Here is a 26,671-nt window from a genome sequence, read left to right as displayed (position 1 = left end):
TATCAGTATATTATTATATTATTCCCACAGGAGCATGTCATCAAATGTATTTAAGTAGTCTCTTCGCAGAGTATGGCAGCATGCCCAGATCACTCCACAATGAGAAAACCCGGTCAGTTCCCAGAATAGAAATCCCATTTCAGTGCCAGACTTGAACGAAACTCTCCCTGAGGTCTCCACAGCGAAGAAACCGGGTGTGAGGTCTGTCGAGAAAAAAGGTATGCATACTGGTTTGTGACTACCGCTAGCCTTAACACTTTAATTAGTCGGCATCCGCCTTCTCTGTCGTCGCCCTCCTCCGCGTGCTTTCACCTGTTGGTGCCGACAAACCGCTCGCGCTCAACTGTCATTATTTTTCTTTTTGCTGGGAAGGGACTGAATCAAACCAGGTGAGGATTAAACACCAGAAAAAATGCGATAAAGTGAGCGTCGGTTTAACAGAGACAGCAGCTGGCGAGGTCAAAGTAACGCTGACAGTACCTGAAAGTGAAACAGCGTTCAAAAAAAGTTTACTGAAGTGACTCTTCGCTGTTTTTTTCCCCCCTCTCGTGTTTTCCCTTCTGACTTAGTCCGGCTTTGTCACTATGCTATGACTCGTCAGAGGACCCGCATGTCTTGCTGAAGTTGGACCACGTTTATCAGGTAAGAGCCGTATTTTTGTTTTTGAATCGGTTTTGTTGTTTAGCAGCAAGTCAGCAGACCTCTCCAGCACACAGTTTTTGCTCTTGGCAGAGAGCCTTAAGCAGGCTGTGTTTAAACCTCAATCTTGACATTACTGTGCTGTTACCAACTTACCAGCGACCATCTCTAGAGTATATAATCTCTCCACTCAGAACAAAAGAGAAATTAACACAGTTTCCTCAAAGCAAAACTGTCCTCTTGCTTGAAACCTGGGCTGCGTTAATAAAATGATAGTGTTTCGTAATGTTTCATCCCACGCTTTGACTCACGTCTTATCTTTAAAAATATCCAAAGCAATGTCCTCTGAGATAAATTTCACAGAGTTTATATAAATTTCCCCTTTTTGTTTACAACGACCCGGGGATACCTCCCCTTTTATCGTTCCATCAGCACTCAAAGTAAACAGTGGGTGGGAGAGCGGGCTGAGGTGGGATTGTGAGGATTTGTTGTCTGGAGTCTTCTGCCTTTGGCTTTTACTCCCCAGTCTCAATCACACATGTTTTGTCTGAATGCACATTTGACAAATCTGTGTCTGAGCCCAGTGTCCCGGGTAGTCATTAAAGGATAACTCCTTGCATCACAGTTCCCACAGGTTTACTCAGACCAAAGTACTGCTGTGAATACAGTTGAACTTGCCTTGATGCCAGGAACTGAAACACAGTAGCAGATAAATCACAAGGGCCTTGAGAGATTTTCTCACATTATACCTTAATGCCTGCATTTGCTTTATACTTTGACTTTCTAATGTGTGGGTCTTATTTAAGGCAACAGTTAGATGGCTGTGTGGCTAAGAGAAAGCGTGCTTTCTGTTTGTGATATACAGTATTTTAGTTTGAGTGCAGATGTGAACTTGCGACAAAGCTCAGGTGTTACTAGTAACGTCTTCTAATACACTGTGTGACAGTGATCACAAAATCAGGATTTTGAAAATGAGGATTCTTGCCATCATGACACGTGGGTTTCAAAATCCAAAATCTGTTTTTTTAAAGTCTGGCTAAAAGAAATGTAACATGACAATCATAATTTCATCAGTTTCTGCAGTAAAGTTTTAGTCTTACGAACACTCTAAAAACCGAGAAGAGTGGAAAATCCACATTTTGTTGGACACATGAGTTTTACTTTCCTTTTGTTTACTTATTGTAAATTATCAAAGCTTAGAACCAACTGATTGCCCAACTAACGGTTGCAGCACTACATTGAAGATGATGCATCAATATATTTTTCAACTTTTTATAATGTGCTCTCTCCTTCTCCTGATTTCAGCTGTTGTGTTTCAGTAAACAGAGGTTGACTTGTTGAAACTATCTTTAAGTGAGAAGAATAATGTTGACCTCTGAATAATATCCTGATTTAAAATAATTCACCATGTTTCTGCTCAGTTAGGGCTCATTACAAGCAGAAAAAACCCATATGAAAGTTCAGAAAACAAAACAATATTGGCTAAAAAAGCTAAATGGAAAGTTCATAATCTTGTCTGTTTATTTCTCATATTAGATAGATTCCTTTATTGTTTAGAGAGCTTATATTAGATATCTTTTATCCCTCAAACACAGTATTTGAAGTACTCGCAACAATACTTTGTCATAGTGTTGGCACTGGATTAAAGCATTTAAAATTGAGCCCATACTTGGCTACAGAAACCACTTATCTGTTTGTTCTACTTTGTTTTTTTCTGATCTCGAAGCCAAGTTCTGAAGAAGAGCCTTGCATTTTCATTCTCTAGGATGCCTCGCACAATCTGGAAAGTACGAATGACAACTGAAACTAATTTTAAAAAAGCTTCATCTTGTCAAGTTCCCATTGCCATCACTAAAAAATATCTAAACCTGACATTAGCTGGTCAAGAAATTTTCCACTGGAATGTGTAAACAACAGTGGTTCTGCAGTGAGATTTCCAGTAACAGTTGCTTTTCCCAGTTTTTTTTTCTTCTCTAGTCAGCCCATTTTTCATAAGTGAAATACATAATTCAGATGCAGAAGTCTATGTTGTTGTTTTTTTTTTTGCTGCATCACTGCTTTTGTTATATGCGTTGCCAACCCAGGTGTCAGGCAGGATAGACCGCTCCACACTTAACAGCTGGGTGACAGCCAGGACTGCTTTCACCTGCTCTTCCTGCTCAGAAACTTGTGTGGCGATGACAGCTTTCGGGTCCTCTGTGCTGAGCCAGCAGGAGCCATATGCAGCAGATCCAGAGATTGCTGCAGTCATCCACAGGATTCACTCTGTTAAATTTCAGTAGGCTTTTGGCCCAAATGTCCACAAATACTTTTTCCTCTGCTTCATGAAGGCTAATGAGTGTGCATAAACATTTAAAATGTGCATTGCACACATATAAAGCAGTACCTATTGCACTCTGGCTGAAGCCAGCACTGGAACACTAAACAAAAGATTTTCCAACCAAAATTCATTCTTCTAAAATGAGACCATCACTTTAAGTGTTTTTTTTGTTGTTGTTTTTTCCTTTGCTGCGAGCCAGAGAGTGTAGCAGGGCCAGTGCGAGTAAGTGGTAAAAAGTGGGACTTCTGTGCTTACATTTTTGACAATAAAATAGGAAATTTATTTTTGTTCTCTGGAAACCTTCTATGAATAAGATAGTGATGTAATGATGTCAGGCTTGCCATTGAGCAGAACCCTATAAGGTCTGGTGATTTGGACTGTGTGATCGAAGCCACAGCCTGTAATTGTGGCTAATAAAAAGAATATGTGACTTGTCCTAATAGGTCGCAAGGCTTAATGGCTGGTTTTGATGTTTTTCCTTCGAAAGATGAGAGACAGCAACTAACTGGAGAAGCCTTTTATGATGGCCATTGAACATGCACTTCTGATTTGTGTCATGCCAATGTACAAGACGCTACCATGCAGTGTAAAGTCACAGTGTATGTATATTTTGGAAAGCCAAACTGATTTTATAACTTACAGATCCTTTAAATGGACAGAATTAATGATGTTTTTGAGTTTAAATTTTAAAAGTATTGCTTCTTCTTAATTGTTCTGCTCTAAAAACTTGCACAGGTAGGTGTTTTGATCATACCCAGTTTAGTATATAAAATCCTATAAATTCCCTACAGTTGTTGTTTGCCTGGGCAAATATTAACTGCTGAAAATCAAACTGTCACTGTATAAGCTGGGTCAGCTCCTACTCATTCAAAAGGATCTGGCTTCTCAGTTTTTTTTAATTGTGTCTGTAAAATTAGTTTGAAGCTGATGCACTTTTATCGCTCAGACCTGCATTGTTATACTATTATGAATGAACTGAGTGAGTTCACCTCTAAGCCTTCCTCGTGTGGATTAATTTGGCATTGTAAGCTACCCTGCTCTATACGAGGCACTTTAGCTCACATGCTGCTCATGTGACGTTTTAAACTATAGTTCTCCTGCATTGAACACACAGTGACAGGCTGTAATCAGCATTCACACCCACACAGGGCATGCCATGGTCAGAGCTCTTTTGTCCTGAACAGCTAGTGGAATATTGCTCTTGTCAGTGTTGACTTTATGGTTTTGTGCACACTGTGGTTATCCCCATACTTTTCGTTAGCCACTTACTAATGAGGGGTCCGGATGAGGACAAGGTCATTTTGGATTGTTATTGGAATGAATTGTAAACCTGTCACAGGCAGCTCTGAGTTTAGAGTCAAAATGAACAAATGGTTTTCCTCCACACTATGTACTGTATTCAGTTCCTTAGAACCATCAAAAAGGAATCAAACTCCTATTACCTCTGTGCTCCGTGTTCCTCCTGCAGTTGATGGATGCACAGCTTTTGTGCTGTTCCTGGCCAGACTCCATAGGCTAAGGCCTGACAACCACTCCCCTGCAAGCACCCACCCTTGAACCAAGTCCATGAAGCTCTGGGGTGGAGCAATGATAACCCTATGGCAGGCCGATTAGTAGTTGACCTTGACTACTTCTTCCTAAGGTTGTTTTTTTTTTTCCCCCCCTGAATGCCTCTTAGTCTGGGCACATCTAAGACCAATTTAGACCTTACTGGGGGGCAAATTGCCCCAGAAAACATAGCTCCTGGGATCAAGCAAGTACGCCAACCCCTCCCCCACGATAAGATGGCAATTAACGGATGGAGCTTAATCATTAGGAAAGGGTAAAGTTGCTACTACTCCATGTCAAAAGGAGCTAGTTGAGGTAATTCAAACATCTGACTTGGATGCCTGCTGGACACCTCCTATATGTGGTGTTTTGGGCATGTGTCTGTTCCAGGCAGAAGGCCCTGGAACAGACACAGACATAATCTCTCCACACAAGATATGGTGGGGTAATTATGTGTCTCAGCATGCTTGGGAATGCCTCAGTGTACCCTAGAATGAGTTAAAGGAGGTGGCTGCTTATACACCTGAACCCCGATAAGGAGGAGAGGGAGGAATAGCGTCATTCAGTTTCTTTTCAATTGTTACATTCAGTTTTAACCATAAAGCTCCACTTCATAATGACAGTCACTTAGGGCACTTTACATGTCAGATAAATCTTACATTATTATTATGGAGAGAAATCCAGCAAACCTACTAAATATGATCCAAAGCTGAAACAGAAAACATACAAGCCAGTCATTTTGTTGCACTGACACATGCACATAGTAGAAGGTCTTACTGACAGACATAGCTCTCCCTGTTTTATTAAGCTGTTGGTATTACAGTTCTTAAAGGTTCAGTTTATGTCGTGACTCTGATTGAGCCAATAATAAAGTAGCACATGTGTGTAAAATGTGTGTATACGTAGTGAACGTGTAACTTCCAAGGGGAGGTGTGGGGATCTTTTCAGTCCCTGTTTTGGTGGTGGGGTTGGGAGGATCCCTTTACAGGAAGAAATCTTGAGCAGAACCCTGGGTGGCCTCCAGTCTCGGCTGAATTGAAGAATAAGCAAAAGAAAAAATATTCCAGTTTCAGGAACAGATTATTTGAATTTAGATAAGGTTAGCTTTTGTTTGTTAAACCAGTGGGTCAGAGGCATACATTTTATTCTTCAATTTACACGTCACGTGGAGCATTATTGATTTCAACATTATATAATATCAACTTTGACTCATTTACAGTTTGATTAAAACAGCACTTATGACATCATCAGGTTACCTTGGCTCCGGCTTTCAGACTTAATGAGAAACTCCACAGATTGTTACAAGCAAAGTCTCCTACAACTCGCTGGGAGTGCTTCTGCATACACGGACAAGTTGTATAAAAGCTTTTGTGGCTCCAGAGGGAGCTGTGCAAAGTCTGATAAATATCTTCAAGTAATGTGCTGTGAGTCAGCATTGGTTGGGATTGAAGGAGTGCAGGATTGGAAAGGTGTGAGCTCACCAGTTTTCCGTGACCTCCTTATCTCCGCTTAAGTCTTGTAGCTCAAGGCTGTGTTAGCTGCTTCCAGCATACAGGAGCACACACATACCAAAACTGCTATAAGTTCTTGAAATTACAGGCAGTGGCAGCAAATGAAATGTTCCAGAAAAAATCCAATTTGCTGGTTAGTCATGAATCGGGACACAAACCCACATACTGACTCACTTCTGTTTGGATAAGCTGGGATCAAACGAAGTGAGAAGCATCACAGTAAAAGAGCAAGATAAAACTTTTCTGAAGTGAACACACATGCTGTGTGAGATAAAGTGACACGAGTAGCATTTTTCTCATGTCTGCTTGATATGTTGTCGAACAGGCATAACCCCTTCACACTGTTTGTGTTGTGGTGAATCAGATATTGGCTATAAATGATCTGTGACTGATACTTTGCACCGATAGAAGTTAACGTATATGATCAGGCCGATTTCTGAGGGTTACGTTTTTGTTTTTGCTCTGGGGATTCCTTACATAACACGCACGCACACACACACTCACACATACACACACGATCCCACTTGATCCTGAACTGCATCTCCGGTCATTCTCTCTTTCTCTGGCATCTTATTCTCCAGAGGCGCTCCCCTCCCCGTAATCAAGTCCAATTATTTTGGGCACAAAACTCTGCTTTGTTCTTTGATCTGCCTTTCAGGCAGAGCTTTGCTCCCCCTTTTTTTTACTGTCTCGCTCCATCTTGTTTCATTAGTGTTTCTTTTGCCTTTTTGATTGTTTTATTTACACAAACCACCGTGTTAATATGGAGGCCTGGACTTTACTCCTGTATGTCTTGGCTCTAGCATTGATAGGGTATCTTGCTGGACTTTAGTTAGAGGTCAAACACTTGCACTAATGTTTGTTTGGATTATGATGTAATTCACTGTGACGCTCTCCCTGTCCTGTTTTCCCTGAAATTGACAGCTTTCACTGAATATCAGAGGATCAGAGAGCGAGGACCCAACTTTTTACACATTAACTTTCTCTCTTTGTGTGTTACTGTAATTGCCCGAACTATGATACAAAGCATACTGTCTTAATTCTTTTTGCTTGCATTTTTACTCCTGTTTACTCCTATTTAGTGGCCAAATAATTTATGTAGTCCAGTCTAATATAGGATACATATTTCTTTTATGGTGCCTCTAATGTTCAGGGTTTTGTTTTGTTTTTTTTACATTTAATCAATCTGGGGCCTGTTCTTCGTACCGCGCTAAGTGAGTTAGCTGGATGAGATTGTTGACGATTTCGCGTGATCCTGGATCGTTCGGTTCCCCGAAGCCCATCCGGGACTTGCTGTCATAGCAACAGAGCCGTAAGCGTAAACCTGCTGGGGAGCAGGTTTACTTTATGTAAACAGGATTAGATCGCGGCCATGCAGGTATGTCCGCGTCATTCATACGAAAGCAACAGCGATATTCCACCACTGTTTCACCATAAATAAATAACATCAATGTAACTAAAGATAATGCAGCACTTGATCCTTTTATTGATTTCACACAGATACATACAGGTCATTCCCTAAAAAAGGGAAATGTACTATTAATCATTCTATTACATGTATGTGATTATTACAGATGTAATTCATATTTCAGAGTAGTAATTGTAAATTACTTCGTGTAATCAAGATGAGAGACCACGGCTATAAAAGCGAAGGTGGATTTGGGAAGTCTGTCGCAGTCATATCCTGTCCGTTTACGCGAGCAACCCATTGCGGAAGGTGCAAGATTGATAAGGAGAGTCCTCAGAATTCAGCGCATATTGCGGGACAGACAGGATCCTTTAGCTCAGCGCGACAGTGTGCTCATAGAGAGATATCGATTTTCCCGTGAGGGTATTATTCACTTAACCAACTTGTTGACGAGGGGGTGCAGGACCACCACCTGTCTTTTTTTTTGCTCTGCCCTTTTCTTGGTTGCTGTTATGAACAAACAAACAGAGTATTCCAGGGTCTCTTTCCAAGAGACGACAAGCAATATAAGTGATAAATATTACCATTCTGTAGAATATTCTTATATTTCACTTTTACTTGTTCCCATGTTCTAGTGGGTCCTGTTGTGGCTCTAATGTGAAAGGGGATATATTATAATATAATATAATGTAATATAATATTGGATAATATGGTGTGATATGATAAATCTACCCTACCGCCTACTGGTGTTGGCCAGAGGGGCCGATGGCGCAATATGGCAGCCTGGCTTCTGTCAGTCTGCCCCAGGGCAGCTGTGGCTACAACCGTAGCTGCCTCCACCAGTGTGTGAATGTGAGAGTGAATGAATAGTGGCATTGTAAAGCGCTTTGGGTGCCTTGAAAAGCGCTATATCAATCCACTCCATTATTATTGTTATTATTGAATTACTTACGAGTTTGATTTGTCAGCAACTTTCTGCCAGCCCTCTCTCCTTGCTTTTGCAGCCTTTGCAGTGTTCCCTTGCGTTTTAATTAAACTCTGAAACTCCTGAAATCCCTCACTCAAGAGTTCTTGCTCTGCTGCCGAAGAATACTGAGCGCGCTCCTTCGACATTTTCGCCGACCAATCAAAGGGTTGCCGATCAATGTTTCTACTATCAATGCGTAGCCCCTGTTGGGCCACCCAGTGATCTCACATTACTTCATCCAGCTATACTAATCGTCAACAACAGGTGTGTTCGGGGAACCGGAATAGCGAGCTCAGAGTTAGCGCGATGATTTGGTCTTGGATGTTTCATTTGATCTTGGATGCGACGTACGAAGCACAGGGCCCAGGTCTTGAATGAGGTGTTGTGCAAGACTCATTATGGTGACAGGTGCTTGTAGGTATTCTAGGCTGATACGTATGTTTAAAGCAACAATTTGAACAAAATCTAAAACTAATATGTTTTTAAATTATTATTATATTTCTGTTATTTAATACTGTACCATTTCAGGAAATGTTTAAAATAACTTAAGTGTGTTAAATTGTTTTAGCTCTTCACAACAGCTAATTGTCAGCCACTGACACCAGCATATTCCGCCTGATTTGATTACAGACCAGTGTCAGCCAAAAAAGATATGTCGGTGGATCTTTGGGTGTTTGTAATACTCTTGCCCACCCTTGTCCTGGGGTTATCAGGACATAGTTATCCTGTCCTGACAAATGCTGAATCACTATCTTAATAGATGACTTCATTAGTGAATAAACTGTTTAATTATTCAATATTGTTACATAAAATTAATTAGAAATGTTTGTGTAATCAAGCATATGCACATAATATTACAAAAATATTAATATTAATTAACTTTCAATCTATGTCAAAGTTTTGTTACTTTGCTTAGTTGTCTGGACCTCCTTTCATTGGGCTGCTGGTTCTTGGTGTTTTTATTTGTTTGTTTTTCTGTTTTCATGTAAAATGTATGTTGTTATTATTATTTTTTAATAGCTTCTGTCTCGTGGGAGCCTATATATCAGTGTCATACTGTAAACTGTGACTGCACAGGAAAAATAACACACGTCACAGACCATTAATAGTCCTCAGTCACATTTCTCCTTTAGGTACCAGACGTGGTAAAATATCACTCCTGAAACGGAAAGTGCAGTTTCAGCTTGTTTTAGGGAAATACCCTGTATACATACCCCATCAAAAGATAACGCTCACATTTATTTGTGTTTCCTCCACAGACCACTCTACATTCTTAAAAAGGTAGATGAGTCACAGTGATCCAGTCTTTATTTTAAAGGTGCAAATTCTACTCTTTCACTGTCAAGACGTAACATGTTTGTTGTATGAACATTATTGTAATCTATAGCCACATGTAGGACACATCAGCTTTTTTCCCATCCATTATATCACTAGAAATGAGATGTGCCACCCCCTTGCTGTTCTCTGCTGCTCTCTGTCCATGCCTTTTCATCCCTCCCCAGTGCCCCCCCCCCCCCCCCCCCCCCCCCCCCCCCCCTCTCTGGATGTCAGTGTGCCAGTGGTTGTTTGGAAGCTCTCGCTCATATCTTGGCTTAAATTTATCTCTACTTTTGCTCAGCGTGCATTCCCTGCAACCTAATAAGGTCTGCATGGAGGGAAAGGAAGAGGGCACAGAGGGCGAGAGAAGATGGTGGGAAAAGGTTGGACAATAGTAATCAAAAGTATTTTCCCACAAATTTGTTTTGGCCTGTGCACACATGGGTGTTTCTGCTAGGGTTTGTTTGTGCGTGTGTGTAGAGAGAGAGAGACCACAAAGATGAGGGTGAAAGCACAAAACATAATGAAGAGATTAGGATATTGTAGGCTGACATGTTCCTAAGCTCTTTGATGTAGCACATCATATGCTCTGTACGTAACAATATTTTCTTCAGTAAATCCACATGAATGTGACAGAGAAGATAAAGTACAATATAACAGTACTTCAAAGCCTTTTCTGATCTTGCTCCTTTCAAATTGTAATTGATGACCATTGAAGCTACAGCAGAACATACTGTTGTTTATCACGCTTGTGTCTACACACGCTGATAGTCCTTCGCTAAGAGAGAGATCCTGAAACCCAACCACAAACCACCACGCATATAGGATATTAACTCCGCTCTTTCACTTCCACTCTTCAAAGCAAGGTGTTTTCACAGACTGTTTTCTGGAAGCTGGAGGGGATTTCTCTGCTTATGCTGCTTTATTCAACCATCCTATCCCCTCAGCAAACTGTCACCTGATCCCTCACACACCTTCAGCCATGCAGCATATTAGATTACTACAATACTCACTAAAGTCAACCAGACACCCCTCCAACCCCACACTCTCCAGCTCTCATTTACTCCCTCCTCTGTTTCAGACTATAGAAATGCCCCAACACAATATGGAAAACTCCAGGAGTCAGTGGCAGCAGGGTCTGCGGCCTCCGTGGATCACCAGAATGACTGATGGTCAGAGTCCCGCCTCCTCAGGGGCAGAGTCTGACACAGAAAGTAGCAGCGCAGAGAACGAGAAGGTGAGGGAGAGGAAGCTGTCTATGGTGGTGATGTAGTCATTTGTTAGACCTTTTAATTCTGGTTAAAACAATGAATCATCATTGCTGGTCTGAGCCCTTCCCAGCCTAACAGCCTGCATGTGGTCACTCTGTCTGCTCATTCTTTTTCCTGCTTTCTGTCAGACCTCCATTAAAAAGTTGGAGGTTTGTTCACTGAGGGTCCTGCCATCACCCTCCGTGCTCCAACAGCGAATCACAGAGATCGAACAGCAGAAGGAAGAGCTAAACATTGAGGTGAGCATGTCACATGATCTGGACAAAAACGTTATGTCACCGTGCAAAAAAAAACTGCTGGATAAAGTCGCTGAAGAGCTGATAGGGTTAACATGTTATTCCAGTTATTTGATTGAGAAAATTGACTTGGAATTATCAGATCAATTGCGAAACTTGTAAAAGTGGTTTTGATGTTTCTGCTGATGCATGCACATTGAAATTGCAGTGCCGTTTCCAAACTCCACTACAGTCACGATAAAGGAATGCTTAACTCTGACTTGCATAAGGTCAGGTCAGTATGATTCACCTCGGTCGCGTCTTCTACCCTCTTAGCTGCAGCTGGAGATTGCTTTGCTACAAGGAGAGCTGCAGACAGAGAAGGACCGGCTGCACAAACACACGCAGAAGCTGAAGGATCTACAGGAGGAGGCCGGGCAAAGAGAGAAGCACAAACACACAGACAGACAAAAGGTAAAAGATACATGTGATATTATCTAATACAGTTTTAGTATTTTTTTTTCTTTTTAAATACTTAAAACTTGGCAGATGTTATGGGGTTTTTTTTTAACCCCTAACCTCCAATGCCACACCTTCATATTTCAAGCCCTCCTAGACTTCGAGTGTCTTAGTGTAGGACTTACACCCCCAGAAGAAACTGGCATGTAGGCTCAGTAATGTGCAGCTAAAGTCAACACAAGATCGTGTCAGTGATAAGTCAGCTCCCATGCATTAACCGTTAGATGTCAAACATGTGACATGTTTTCAAGATAAATATATCCAGCCCTCATTGTAAACAAAGGTTAATAGACCTGTTGCTCTTGTTTCTTTTCAGGCAGAGTTTTTGTTTTGCATTTCAGTTTTTTGCTCGCTCTTTTCTAACTCTCTGTAAATGCAGGAACGAGAGAATCTGGAAGAGGAGCGACGCAGGGTGGAGGAGCTGAAGAGTAGGTGCAAAGAAAAAGAGAAACTGATCCCAAGTCAGCCAGAAAGTCAGCGAGAACAGCTAATGCTGCAGCTACAGAAGGCGAGTAGGACATTTTCAGCATGGGTGGAGGATGACAGTTACAGTTAGTCATTTGGGTGATCCACAGTGTTCTTTTTTTTTTTTTCTTTCTTCAATCAAAACATCTGCAAAACCAACAGAGCCAGCATCATTGTCATTTCATCTACAATGATGATTCTTCAAAATATGTTAAACACAAACACAAAACTGACCAGCGGGCTTTAGCCAGATAAGATTCCTTGAAGTTGTGGTAATCAAACGTCTGTTTCCTACTTTAGGGTGTGGGCTGTAAATCATTTTTAAAAACTGTATGCTCAAGATTTCCAGTACCACCCAAAAACACATCTGGGTCTTTTCTGTTTTCTGTTTTTAAACATCTAATCCTGCCTTTTTTTAAATATAGAGAGACACAAAAACATCCCAATGGTTGTGTCTCGATGGCAGTTATCTAGATAAAACATAACTGCAGCTAATGCTTGGTGTGCTGTTTTGATATATCACAGTGTCTCAGATACAAGGTGTGTTGACAGCGCTGAGTCTTGCACATAATATTGTCTTGAATACAGTGAGTGATTGTTCAGTACCTGTTCAACCTGAAGTGCTAATGTTTACCCACACCTAAACAAAACACAGGATGTGTGTTTTGCCTGTGAATGCAACAGAACAAGATGAGAAACCTTTTTGTTTAAATCGCATTGTTTAATGACAGGTTTAGTGTTGTCCGGTAGCTGGTTCCTTTCTGTGGTAACTTGTCGGATTTATTTGGAAAGGGCTTCTAGAAAACAGGTTTTTCACAAGTTGCTTCACAGAAAAAAAGCTGCATACATGCACACAAACAGGACCTAAGTACGTGTTGCACAGCACTAAGAGAGCAGGCATTCCAGTGAGGCCGTTGAGTGTTTCAATAGGCAGTGAAGCATTGAATTTTGTGCTTATACTGGAAGTGTGCCTCCGGTTGCCAAACCTTGAGAATAATGAACCTCTTAAGTTCACTTAACTTTTTGTCCACATAAGTACGTACTCAAGTCTTTTGATTGTACACTAAAAAGTTTGAGTCACAACAAGATGTTTGAGAAGTATTGTGAGATCATGATAATAAAGAAATACAAATAACCTGGAGATTATAAATAAGCTAATTTGGCATTTGTGAGTAGCAGCATTGTGCCAGCAATTGTCAGTTTGATATTACTAGCTGTGTAATAAAAGGTGTTAAACTACTTCTCAAAGGAAGTGTAGCATTGTCGATTGATTTCTCTCTAGTAAACTCTTTTGTCATGTAAAGTGACGATGGAACGAGGCTTGCCAAACTTTAAAAAGTTCTGCACAAAGTTAAAAATATCTCTGTAAGAGCATGAATCAACCTTTAAAGGTGACCATACTCATACATGGATCTGCACTAAAAAAATCCAGTAAAGAGTTCACTCTTATTTATGTTATTATTATTATTATAATCTTGATTGGTGTATTAAATAAGGGTGCTAACAGTGCTAACATCTGGATGTGTGGGGGGTTATTGTTTTAAGCATATAAGTAGAAAAACCAGTGATTGGACTGCATAAAACAGAACGATGGAATGTTTCCATCAATCAACCAGTCAATTCATTCAGTAGTTATTGTTGTACTAGAGTGCCAAAGGCATTGTTTTGTATCTTCCCTCCATCCATTCACTTTTGATTTTCCCACATAAATTTCTTGGGGATGTTACATTCATAAACCTTCTCTTAGGCTCCAGAACAAGACACATTTTAGCAAGCAGTTCACAATAAAAAAGCACCTTTATTTACACAATATTTTTTTTTTGTCTTCATTGCAGGAGAAGGAGGCGATGGAGGCATCAGTTCGGGCCTTTGAGGATTGGGAGTTTAATTTTCTGGAGCGAGAGACCGGCATTGTTGAAGAGGATGAGAGCAAATGCAAGGAGAGAGAGAGTGAAGGAGAGCTTGAAAAGGAAATCTCATGCCAGAAGCTTTTGGTCAACGTTGCACAGGTAAACAGCGCGTCTTTGAGATAGTTTTTGAGACAGTTACACAGCTGCTCCTTGAAGTGTTATCAGGGTCACATGCTTTTTTTTCAGTGTTTACTCTCACATAAATTCCGCATCAGTGCAGACATGTGATGTCATACTTGTGCATACAATAAGTGGATGAAATGATAGGAACAGCTAACACTTGAATATATACCAGTACAACAGTTTTCCAAAAGATCTATAGAAACAGGACCCAGTTCTTTTTGATCACAGTCTGGACAGTCTCCATGCTTCTTTTAGAGACACATAAAGATTGTGGGGTTTTTTTTCTAAAATGTGTTGCACCATGCTCCTAGCTTTTGCTGAAATCTGTTTTCCTCTTTTTGAGAGTTAAAATGAGGAGAAGACCGACCAGAAAGTGAACAGAAGAACCACAAACCTCCAACAATAATCACAGAGTTGTTGGCATCAAACAACAAAGTGATAAATCTGATTCGGATAGCATTTCAGGGCTGTTGCACTTTAAAAGTGAAATTAATCACATTAATCACCACATTAGATGGGTTGTTCTGCTGTTCTGTTGTTCAACTGACACGTTGGGTGTGCATACTCTTATTTATGGACTGGGGTGACCGTGGCTCAGGGGGATGGGAAGCGTCCTGCAGGTTTTAGAATCACATGATTAGTTCGTTACCAGGCCTCTGGAGAACTTCAGGACATGTCGAGGAGCTAATTTAGCCATTTAAATCAGCTGTGTTGGTTCAAGGACACATCTAAAACCTGCAGGGACACCGGCCCTCGAGGCCTGGAGTTGCCCACCCCTGCCTTAATTCCTAGTGCAATTTTTTTTCTGTGTTGTCAGGTCATTTTTCTATCATGGTTGGGTGCTGCTTATTCTGAGCTAAATGTTCAGACCCCAGTAATGATCTCATGCTGATTTTAGCAGGCAGCATGTGCTTCGTAATATAACCTGATGATGACACTAACTGAAAACTCATCCTGACTAGCCAAACTGTGTGCCAGAGTGGAGTTAACGTGATTAACGATCTTATGCCTCATTTAGAAGTCTTCTATACTCTGAATAGTCTCACTCTCTCACAGATTATGTCCAATATTTATTTTATAAAAGGAAAGAAACGCACCAATTACACAGAATGACACAAAAACAACATTGCTGACATTCTAAGTCAGAGGATCACCAAAGAGGGATTAATGCTCTTGGGAAATTTTTTTTTTTGCATGTCAGTAATTGCTGAGATATTTCAAAGTGAACCAACCAAACATGACATGCTAGGATAGCTAAAAGAACTAAACTTAAATTCTTAATAGTTTGTTACTTTGTACACCGGTAGTCTTGACTTACATTTCAATGCTGGCTGTTCCAAAAAGCTGTTCTTCCTTCCAACATTTACAATTCCATAAACATAGATGATGAAAATAATGTTCAGTTGTTTCTCAATTAGCTTCAGAATGTAGGAGGAGGAGCGCAGCCCCGGAGATGAAGGCTGGGATTGTGTGAGAGGGATGCTAGTTGACTCAGCTGCACTGTGGCCTCGATGCACATGACATCTCTCACTCTTACTGCCCTAAAGTGGTGATTTTATATCAGCCATATATTCATTGAAGTTGCTTCTCCAGTCCTGCTCTCCTGTGTCAGTCTTGTGCCTCTCATTAACTTGCAAAATGGCCATTTGATTTGCATTGTGTCTCGGCTGAAGAGATGGACTCAGCTTAGTGACCTGTATTTACTCACAGCGACATACGCACTGTCACATCGGGGGATATTTACTCAATATTACATCACAGCATAATGAAAAGATAAGGTAAACTCAGAACAGCTACATGAATCAGCTACAGCACGTGATATTATCTCGGAGGACAGGAAGCCATATCCAGTCCGCACTGATGGGAATGATTGTCTGAATTTTCAGGAGCAAGTCCAACGGTTAGAGAGACAGCTGCGGGACATGGAAAAGGAGAAAGAGAGAGAGATGAATGCCTTGAGGAAAGAGAAGAGGGAGCTCATACACACCCAAATGGTATGTGGGATTTGTCATACTGTGGGTTTTACTAACTTTTGGTCTTTATTTAACTGGTGTAGTTTCTATTGCGATGGCCACATTTGTTAGTTCTGTTACTTTTCTGTTTTACCAATCTGTTTATTTCTTTTTTGTGTTGTCTGTTCTTGATGTTTCATATGCTGGAAGCAGTATTTGATTATTTGGTTAAGGCACAGCAGGCAGCTAGCTCCTCCTAATGACGGTGGCTGTATTTGAATTTTTTACATTTGACATCGTCATGCCTCTAATTCTTGGTGGCATAGATTCCACAACGTGCTTGAAACACCCCATATAGAGATGGCATCATCATACAGCTACAGCAGATTTTACACTATTACAGTACCAGCAGCCTGAGCCACTGATACAATGCAGGATGGATCCATGCTTTCATGTTATTTACACCAAATTTTGATCCCACCATCCCACAATCTCAGCAGAAATCAAGACCCAGCAGGCCAGCAACAGTTTTCTAATTTTCTGAAATTTTCTAATTAAGAATCTTATGATGAGTGTTTGTTATACAAAGTATAGTGAACGAGGTAAACCGGGAAGTGAGTTCAGATATGAGTTAAATGGTTTTTTAAGCAGCACAGAATCTGTCTGCAGATTTCAGTTCATAGTGACAAACCTGCAGAGGGCTATCATATGACCCTACAGATCCCCTCATTGCTTTAATATCTTTCAACTGCTGCAAATGAACAGGTTATTCATTCTAACGTACTTGTCTACATAAAGCCAATAAGCATTATCTGTCTGAAAAGGTCTAAAAATAACTTTAAAACCTGTTCGGGGGGGAAGCCCTGAGCTGGTGTCCCACTACTACTACTGAATTTGTATAACATTTGTATAGGTTACCACATTGGCATTCACTTGACTTGTATGGATGGTGGGCCAACTGCCAAACCTCCCAGACTTGTTAAAGGGTAGAAATTCAAACCCACATCTACTCCTGACAGTTTCTACAAATTCACCTTAACAGTTGGGCTTCCACCTCGTACAGACAAAGCCTACACTTTTCAGGCAGTTTTTGGTTCACTTGCACCATTCTCATCAGCCTTATTTCAAGCCCCAGCAGGCACTAAATAAAGCCTAGGCAAACTGTGGATTAACTGCTTAGAACCAAGCAGCAGAGAAAGTTGGTGGCTAGTTAATGATTGAAGTAGAGCATTTAACAGATTAAAGAAAACATATTAACACCGTGAGGCAATAAAGAGAAAAACAAAGTTACACGAGAGTCAATATTATTGTACAGAGAAGATTGACTCCAGATAAATGCTGCTGTTGCAGTAGCATAAACCTATATATTAAGTTAGGTATTAAAAACCTGAAACAAATTAACCAACCTCTATTACTGGTTACAGTTCCTTAAGTGCATAAATATGTTTTTATTCAATCTGAGCACAACTTAACAAAGATCAAAAGAGTTGCACTGCTAGCAAAACTAAAGCTGGATCCAAATCTCTAAATCACTTGTGAGTAGTGAAAGATTTCCGAAAGTCTAACATGTGTCCATGACCCGTTTCTTTCTTTTCAGTTCAGTTTCGTGAAACATCTATCCAGCTCTGAGTATAGTCCACGCTGTCATGTGTTATGTGTTTTCATTGTCAGTCAGTGGCTTCCATTTAATCGGAGTTATGATTGCACCAGTAAAAAAAAAAAAAAAAAAAGAGCAGGAGACAAGATCTGGATGAGTAAAAGGGAAAATGAGACAAGCAGAGGGAGGAGGCGAGAGTGAGCGAGGAAGGGAGAGAGAAAGAGAGAGCGCAAGAGAGAGCGAGATTAACTCAGACTAAAAGGAGGGAGGGAAAGGGGTAGAGAGGGAGGAGTAAGCAACGTGAGGGATGGTGCTGCAGTTGTGAATGTGTGGATGTCTGAGAGAGAGAGAAGGCAAGCTGGGAGAAGTTTCACATCCTTGCAGCGATTGGTAAGTAAAATGACTGCACTCGAGTTGATTTGTGTGACTGAGGGTCTTTAAAATAGCGTCCGTCATGAAACTGGATTAATGTGAAGTTCATCAGCTGTTGTAAATAAGAGAGGGGACTGAAAAAGGGAGGGCAGAAGGGAGTGGCAGTACAGAGGAGGAGAGAGGGAGAAGCAGTGTCAGACAACATGGCCAAGTGTGTATGACTTTAATATGACTGCATGCAGGATGTGGTTTGCTTGTCACAGATGTGTTGGGAATTTTAGTGCTCTGAGCTGTTTGTGTATTTGTATATTTATTTGTGAAAACAGTTGGATTGTATTGTGTCAAGAAAGCTTTTGAATATTTATCAAATCCCTTAGAAAACAACACTGATGTATGTGCAGCAGATGTTTAACAGCCACACTTCTGCTGCCAGCATGTGCTGTTGTGCTGAGTAGTGAAAGAGGCGGACAAGGGTTAAACAGTGGACTGCATGTAGTGACTGAATTGCTCATGTGTTTGTGAGTCAAGCAGGGAGAGGGAGGGATAGAGGGGAAGATAGTGGAGCTGTGATAATTTTTTAACTCATTACAATCCCTCCTGGAAGTTTTAATTCTCAGGCAGATGTGGTATGTTGCGAATGTGTTTTGCTTTACGGTTACAGTTGGTGAAAATGAACAGATTGTATTTGTACCCTGTAGCCAGTGTTGATCACAGATGCTTTACTGAGGTTTGGAATTTAAACCTGGCTTTCAAACAGGTTCGCAAAGACAAGAAGCCGCTCACCGACTGGTCTGACATCACCAGCTCAGCTCCCTGCATGATGTCTCTTTCTCCTCTGACGGTTCACAAGCCTCCGCAGGTATGCAGCTTGTCACACAGGTTTGGTTTTTTGTTTCTGCAACAGTTAATGTCATCATTTGGTCTAATGTCATAATTGACATTTGTGCTTTAATTCAATTACTGATTTCCAAAACATGTGCTGATAGCTAACAGAAAGATCTGAGATGACAGTGTCTGTGTTTTGAATGTACTTTAAGCACACTGTCTTTTTATTTTTTAGGATCCAAGCAAAGAAGGTGTCAGTCTGCCCAGGAGACGAAGCTCGCATCGCAATAACAGACTAAACGACAGGCCGGTGTCAGCACAAGGTGAGTCCAATTTTTCTACCTCACTTTGTCCTCCTGATTGCTCAGGCTGAGATGTTTGTGATATAGAACAATAAACATGTTCTCTCTGCACCCTTGTGCTCATTTTGTCTGGTCTGTTTGCTCAGTTCCCTCCCTTTTAGTCAAATCAAAGGCGTGTCAGTAGAGTTGGCAGGTCGTTATTACATTGGTTTTGCCTGTGCGGACCAGATGAGCCTGAGAATCATCCATATACTTAAGCCTTAAATCTCCCCAGTAGTATCTGTTTTTCACATGCCCATCTATCTGTCATTAAATAGTAGCCGGATCTTCAGGGTCATGTCACGTCTTGTCAGGAGTTTGCTCTTCTTCTTAATCCTCTAAGTCTCTTCCTGAAAATCATATCTGACTCTTCTTGTATGTAAAATATAAAATGAGTGAGTTAACATTTTGATACCACATGACAGATTTCTCTCATGCCGAATCTTATAAAAAGCTATTTATGCTGACCAATGCATGTTGTTCTCACATGTCTCTTTTTATTTCCTTCCACTTTCAGTGCTGGTAAGGATGCATCCTGACAGCCAGGCCCCAGAGGCTTTCACATCCCCTGTCCTGTCCCATAGACTGAGCAATGGGCACAGCAGTGGGCACGGCAATGGGGACAGACCTGGGGCCAGCAATGGTGGTGGAGTCCTAACTCCATGTAATAGTACAACAAGCTCTCGTGCTGCCAGGTCAGTGTCTTCACTTTTTAAAAAGCAAATGGGGTTCTTTAATGCATTTTTCAACGTTCATGTACTAGGTAATTATATTCACATGCAACCAGAATGGATTTTAATTGCTATTCTTTTGGCCCACTGAGTGGAGAAATGTAGCATGTGAAGGGTTTTTGCGCCATAATTCACATTTTTAATACAAAAAATATGTATATATAATTTGACACTATTAATTAGTGGGTCCTGATTTGTGGTCATCAAGTATATTTTCAGACACACAAGGCACTATAACCACTTGGCATCAGGTTGCTCCATGACCACAGTTTCTGTTTGTTATGTCTTTACTATAGCAGATAAAACCATTTTTGATAAATTAGGATACTTTCAAACACATTGTGGCAGCAAAGTGCAACAAGAAACCCTCTTAATTAGGCCAAAATTGCACGAACACACAATATAAACCACGTTGGGTGTAAAATCAAAGTGGGAGCAACCACATTTTGCTATTAACTATTTTCCCACGGCTGTTGTTTTGTTTTCTATCCATATTAGATTCAGTAATTGGTTGAGCAGTTTTACTATATTGCATTATAAATTTTTCCAGTTGGAATAATGGTCAAAGGATGGATTTCAGATTGGGCCAAAATGACCAGATTATTTTATGTTTTTTGGCTTATTAACAAACGACGTTAGCAACACACGTTGTGAACTTGCATACAACAGCAGCAACAGTTGAAGGCGTACTTTGTTGTGTTACTGGAAGTAAACGGGTGTAGAGCTGTCTGTTAATGATAAAACATTTGCAAATGAACATGGGGCTTGCGCAGCAGGAGAAGATAAGGTTAGGTGTCGGTTGAGGTGATTGCACTGGTGTTACAAGTCTGTTCATTGAATAGTATTGGACATACTACATGATGGGTTTCAGGAATACTTCATGATGTAGCACATGTCATGATTTGGCCTTTTGCATTGTCGCATCCTGTTAAACACTAGCTCAATCTTTGCTGATGATAAGCTTGAGTCTGATTGATTATGCTTCATATGTCCATTTAATTCTACTGATAACTTGTTAAACAAATACAGCTAATTGGATTATTTTCTAAAGAATTTTTTTTTTCATTTAAACTAACTGTATAAAGCTTTTGTACTCAATTATATTATTACTTTTTTCTTACAGTCCATGCCTTTTGGATCTCATTGAGATTGAGAAGAAACTGAGGGAAGCCAAAGCAGAGAGAGAGAGGCTGCTCAGAGAGCGGGTGAGTCACCTGCTGTGGGAAACACTCGCTGACACCTCTAATCATCAGCGACACACTGAATTAGATACGCCTGTCTGATTACTGACACCCACTCAGCTCCAGGAAAGTAGACAGCAGATGTTTGGAGTTTTGTAATGCATGTTTGTAGCACTGGCAGTTGGAGAGACTAAAAAAATGTGCATGCATATGAGAGTTTCAGAGAATTTCAAAAAAGGAATGGGAGGATTTAGAGTGTAACTCTGATTTCAGTTTCCTTTATGCTTTTGCATGCATACCTCGAGCTGGGTTAAACCAGTGTCGCTTCCGTCTTACTGTGTTACCTTGGAAATGGTTTGGATAATAATTTGTTTTGATGTGCGTGTGAACTCAGGAAGATCAGCAACGGTTGCTGTTGGAGGAGAGAAGACAAAGAGAGCTTAATTCTTCCAGAACAGAACCACCAGAACCAGAGACCCCACAAAGACCAGAGCCAGAACCTGAAGAGCAACAACGGGTCATCTCTTCCCCAAACGCCTCTGAGGTATGAATGAAATTCAAACTACAAGTTAGTGAAAAATATTTTGTTTTCCTTGTAAAACGATTAAACCTAATGCAACAGACACGCATATGTAGTCCTTTTAATCCATGTATTCTCGATGTTCTTGTCGAGACCTGATGCTGACATTACCCACAATACAAGGAGTTTCCACGAAACTCTAACGCGGGATTGTTAGATTAGTTTTGGGAATTGTTGCCTCACAGTAAGAGGTTAGAATCCACCAGCTGGCTGCAGCCTTTCTGTGTGCAGTTTGAATGTTTTCCCCGTGTTTGCGTGTGTTCTCTCCGGGTACCCTGACTCCTTCCCTGATAAGGAGAAGCAGAAGCGAATGGATAAAATGTTTCTATGGCGGTACCAAAAGACAATGCAAGCTTTGACGCTTATGTCACCTGTTTTGTTGTTATTCTGTTTCATTTTTCATGATTTTATAACTAACTGACTTCCAGCATCTTTAACCAAGACATTCACATTTTTATCATCTCATCCTTGGGGTTTGGGGACCCAAAACAAGTGTAACCACTATAAACTCCAATAGGAACTGGTCAGTTTATCATGGTAAATTGACTGTTTGTTTTTTTCAAGCTTCTTTAAAGTCCATTTGTCTTCCAGCAGCGTAGCCTGCCCCTCTTCCTCTCTCCAAACTTTGACCTGAGGGCCCATGTGGAGTCTCTGGGTCATGGAGTGACTGGCTGCACGGAACTGCGGCTGACGTCTCGACGCTGTGCGGGCTTCCTGACCAAACGAGGGGGGAGGGTCAAAACCTGGAAGAAGAGATGGTTCCTGTTTGACATGGACCACAGACGACTAGCCTACTATACAGGTTAGACTGGTTGGAGGGGTGTGCTCGCTGACTCTGTGTTTGCCTCTTTGTTTGAATGAACCTTTCTCTGTCACGCTAGGAGGTGGTCAGACTTATTATAAGATTACATCACATCAAAGTTTTTATTCTAAACATTTTTTTAAATTTTTTTCTTACGTTTTATTGTGCTTTGAAGAAAGAACAAGGAATAATTTTTTTTTTTTAATTCACATTGACTTAAATATTCAATATTAATGTTCTAAAATTCCTTTTTTGCCTTTGCTGCAGACTGTGATGAAAGGAAGCTAAAGGGAGTCATTTATTTCCAAGCAATAGAGGAAGTTTACTACGACCATCTACGAACAGGCACCTCTGTGAGTTCTCATATTTTACACAACTGGACTTTAAATAAATCTGTGAAGTTTTTCATGTGTTCCTGAGCACAGACCTTGGATCAGAAGGGCAACAGTTTGTAAATGTAGCTTAAACTGCACTGGACTCATTTTGTAGAGGTTCTAAAGTCATTTCTTGACATGTCATCCAGTCATAAATCCACCAAAACACTTTCAAAAAATATTTCTAGAATCTCTTTACAGAATGTTTTCAGGACCAATATTTATAATGATTATTAAATATATTACAATAGCGCAGAGAGGAAGTCCAATAAATATTTTCTTTCTCCTGAAACGTACAGTTAACACAAACAAAACAACTCAAGTAGAATTAAGATGACTATCACAGGTACACACATGTGCGTTTGAGTTTATTGTAGTATGTAAACCAGTTACAAAATTTGTTTTGCTACCTTATATTTCCAAATAGTTTTGTTTATATGATATGACCTGATACATGTACCATCATATTTGAATAGACTAGAAATCAAAGGTAGGTTGTTGGTAACAGTACTGCTTAGTAAGACTTTTATTTGGTGCTCACAGGCATCTTCTAAGAAAGTAATAGTGTCAACCCTCTTACTTACAGTGACCTTATTCACCATGTAGGAATAAATGAGGAAAAGAAAATCCTCAGGGAAATAGTTTGTGGTCAGAAGATCCTGTTCTTTTCTTAGTTGTGTGAAACAGGTGATTATCAGTCTGCACTTATACAACAAATAGAGGCTAAGTTAATGCTGCAAGACAGAAATGAGAAAGATGGTTAAAAAGTACAAACATTATTGTAACATTAATCTCTTATTACCAGACTTTTGTTCTGCTGGGCAGCGGTTTTACTCGGATATACACTACCAGTGAAAAGTTTGGACACACCTTCTCATTTAATGGTATCTATCTATACAGATAGAGAGATAGATCTAGCAAAGAAAAAAAATGATAAATAACTCTAAATATACCTTGCATTTTAGATTCTTGATAGAAGCCACTGTTTGCTTTGTTGACAGTGCTGAAAACCCTTGACCTTCTCTCATTGAGCTTCATGATCACCTGGAATGGTTTTCAGTTCACAGGTGTGCCTTGTCAGGGTTCATTTGTGGAATTTCTTGCCTTCTTAATAGGCTTGTGTTGTGCAGAAATTAGGTTGGTACACAGCTGACAGCCCTATTTGGTTCTTGCCATGATTCTAATAGTTGTCAATCAGCTAAGTAAAGGGAAACAACAGGAAGATAGGAAGACTAAGAGTCACCTCTGCTGCTGAGGATAAATTCATCTGAGTCACCAGCCTCAGAAATCGCAAGTTAATGAAAAGCAATGAGCACAAGATATTTTTTTGGACCAAGAAACACAAGGAATGGACATTAGACCAGTGAAAATCTGTGCTTTGGTCTGATGAGTCCAAATTTGAGATCTTTGGTTCCACCCGCTGTGTCTTTGTGCAACGCAGAAAAGCTGAACGGATGTTCTCTACATGCATGGTTCCCACCATGAAGCTTGGAGGAGGTGGTGTGATGGTGTGGGTATGTTTTGCTGGTGGCACTGTTGGGAATTTATTCAAAATTGAAGGCACACTGAAACGGCATGGCAACCACAGCGTCCTGCAGTGACATGCCATCACATCCAGTCTGCGTTTAGTTGGACCATCATTTATTTTTCATCAGAACAATGACCCCAAAAACACCTTTGGGCTGTGTAAAGACTATTTGACAAAGAAGGAGAGTGATGGAGTGCTGCGCCACATGGCCTGGTCTCCACAGTCACCTGATATAAAGCCAATCGAGATGGTTCAGAATGAGATGTACCACAGAGTGAAAGCAAAATGACCAACAAGTGCTCAGCATGTCTGGGAACTCCTTCAAGACTGTTGGAAAATCATTTCAGATGACTTATGAAGCTCATCGAGAGAATGCCAAACATGTGCAAAGCAGCAATCAAAGCAAAGGGGGGCTGTTTTGGAGAATATATAATTCTTTTTTTGCTTGCTACATAATTCCACGTGTTCATTCATAGTTTTGATGCCTTCAGTGAGAATCTACAATGCAAATAGTCATGAAAATAAAGAAGAACGATTAAACTAGAAGGTGTGTCCAAAATGACTGGTATATCTTAACAAACAAAACAAAAAAAACATTACCACTAAGCAAAAAAAAGCTGCTTCTTCATCAGCTGATGACGGTTTCATTGTCTGTGCCTTCTTTTTAGTCACCACGGCCCAGTCTGACGTTCTGTGTGAAGACATATGACCGTCTGTTCTTTCTGGTGGCTTCCAGTGCAGTGTCCATGCGGATTTGGATGGATGTTATTGTCACAGCAACAGACGAGCATAGTCGTTATTAACTTTTGAATTTACAATCCTTGCTTCTAGGCAGGCAGCGCAAGAGGGCTGTGTTTCCCTCTCTGCTGTCTAAGGTCTGATTTTGTTGAAGATCCACCTCAGGAGCTCATTCTATACCTGGACTCATGAATATGTGAATAAAGTGCATGAGATACAGATGTGGTTAAACTGAGTTGTGGAAACTGTTACTGACAGAGTGATTGATGGCGACAGAGGTTCACCAGCTGCAATCCACAAGCAGCTTCACTCAGCAGCTTGCACAATGGGTGTCTGTTACTGGGAGGTGTTAAGCTGAGTTTTACCTCCCTCTCCTGGTCACAATCCAGCATTACAAGAATGATGTACACTACGCAATAATACACTACAGCAGGTGGTGAACATAATAACAACTCCTGTGCAATACTATGCATTCCACTGTAACAGTCCAAAAATAAGTGCACTTAAATTAGACTGTCAGAGGCACGTCGAGGTTAAACACTGTGACCGTTTTGTGTTGTAATATGTTTTGGATTGCTTTATATTGTCAGATGTTCCCATTAAAATGTCCAAATTTCTCTCAGTTTTTATTGAAGATGCATTGTAAATGACATTTTTTAAATTATTTATTATTCAGAAATTTTTATGGGTTTGATTTTCATATAAATGAAGACATACACTGTTATGCACTATTAAAATTTTATTCATAAAAAAAGTTTTATCTGCATTTATTCATAATAAACTTTTTATTGTAAGATGGTTGCAATAATAAATAATTCTGACGAATGAATGTGGAAGTTACAGATATGATCCAGTTTGTCATCTTCTTGTCATCATCTTCTTTCGGCTGCTCCCTTTAATGGCTGCCACAGCAGATCATCTGGCTCCATGTCACCCTGTCCCTGGCATCCTCCCGTGTTACTCCAACCCTCTGCATGTCCTCCTTCACTACATCAACAACATCCTTTGTCTGTTATCAACTGTTGCTTCTCTGCAAGATTGAAATGTCTATGCCAGGGGTGCCCAATCCCGGTCCTCGAGAGCTACCGTCCTGCAGCTTTTGGTGCATCCTTGTTCCCACACACCCAAATCAAATGAATGGCTTGTTATCAGGCCTTTGCCAAACATGATGGCATGCTGAAGAGGTAATCAAACCATTTGATTCAGCTGTGTTGGAGTAGGGATGCATCTAAAAGCTGCAGGATAGTAGCTCTCGAGGACTGGGATTGGGCAGCCCTGGTCTATGCTATCTCTAACTTTGTCCCCAAACTGCTCAACCTGAGTTGTCACTGATTTTTAGTTGTGTCCATTCTGGTCACTCCCAGTGAAAATCTTGGCATTTTCAATTCTGCCACCTCCAGCAAAGCCTGCTGTCTTTTCATCAGTGTCACCATCTCC

At 40.6% G+C, this 26,671-nt stretch overlaps 1 protein-coding gene across 9 annotated transcripts; it reads left to right on the top strand.

The window, feature by feature from the left end:
* Window positions 1–18: 18 nt before the first annotated feature.
* phldb3 (pleckstrin homology-like domain, family B, member 3) lies at window positions 19–26,005 on the top strand. Of its 9 annotated transcripts, none has more exons than XM_085291366.1 (18): window positions 19–218; window positions 570–642; window positions 9,653–9,674; window positions 10,012–10,093; window positions 10,792–10,947; window positions 11,110–11,220; window positions 11,533–11,670; window positions 12,095–12,223; window positions 14,016–14,189; window positions 16,100–16,207; window positions 18,892–18,993; window positions 19,195–19,282; window positions 19,818–19,995; window positions 21,155–21,236; window positions 21,607–21,756; window positions 22,384–22,594; window positions 22,862–22,947; window positions 25,165–26,002. In XM_085291366.1, the coding sequence occupies exons 4-18, from the start codon at window positions 10,043–10,045 to the stop codon at window positions 25,297–25,299; spliced, it is 1,899 nt and encodes a 632-aa protein (XP_085147492.1). In that variant the 5' UTR covers window positions 19–218; window positions 570–642; window positions 9,653–9,674; window positions 10,012–10,042; the 3' UTR covers window positions 25,300–26,002. The 9 variants fall into 9 exon arrangements, with proteins under 9 accessions (XP_085147492.1, XP_085147491.1, XP_085147490.1 ...); XM_085291365.1 differs by having other exon boundaries at window positions 9,653–9,711; XM_085291364.1 differs by lacking the exon at window positions 9,653–9,674.
* Window positions 26,006–26,671: the final 666 nt, after the last annotated feature.

Source organism: Mchenga conophoros, linkage group LG11, assembly GCF_057382185.1.
Source record: "Mchenga conophoros isolate Kocher_MC1m ecotype Shallow Benthic linkage group LG11, M_conophoros_male_GT1.1, whole genome shotgun sequence".
NCBI classification, from domain to species: Eukaryota; Metazoa; Chordata; class Actinopteri; order Cichliformes; family Cichlidae; genus Mchenga; species Mchenga conophoros.
Note: the sequence above shows the minus strand (reverse complement) of the source record. Positions and strands in the feature narration are given on the sequence as shown.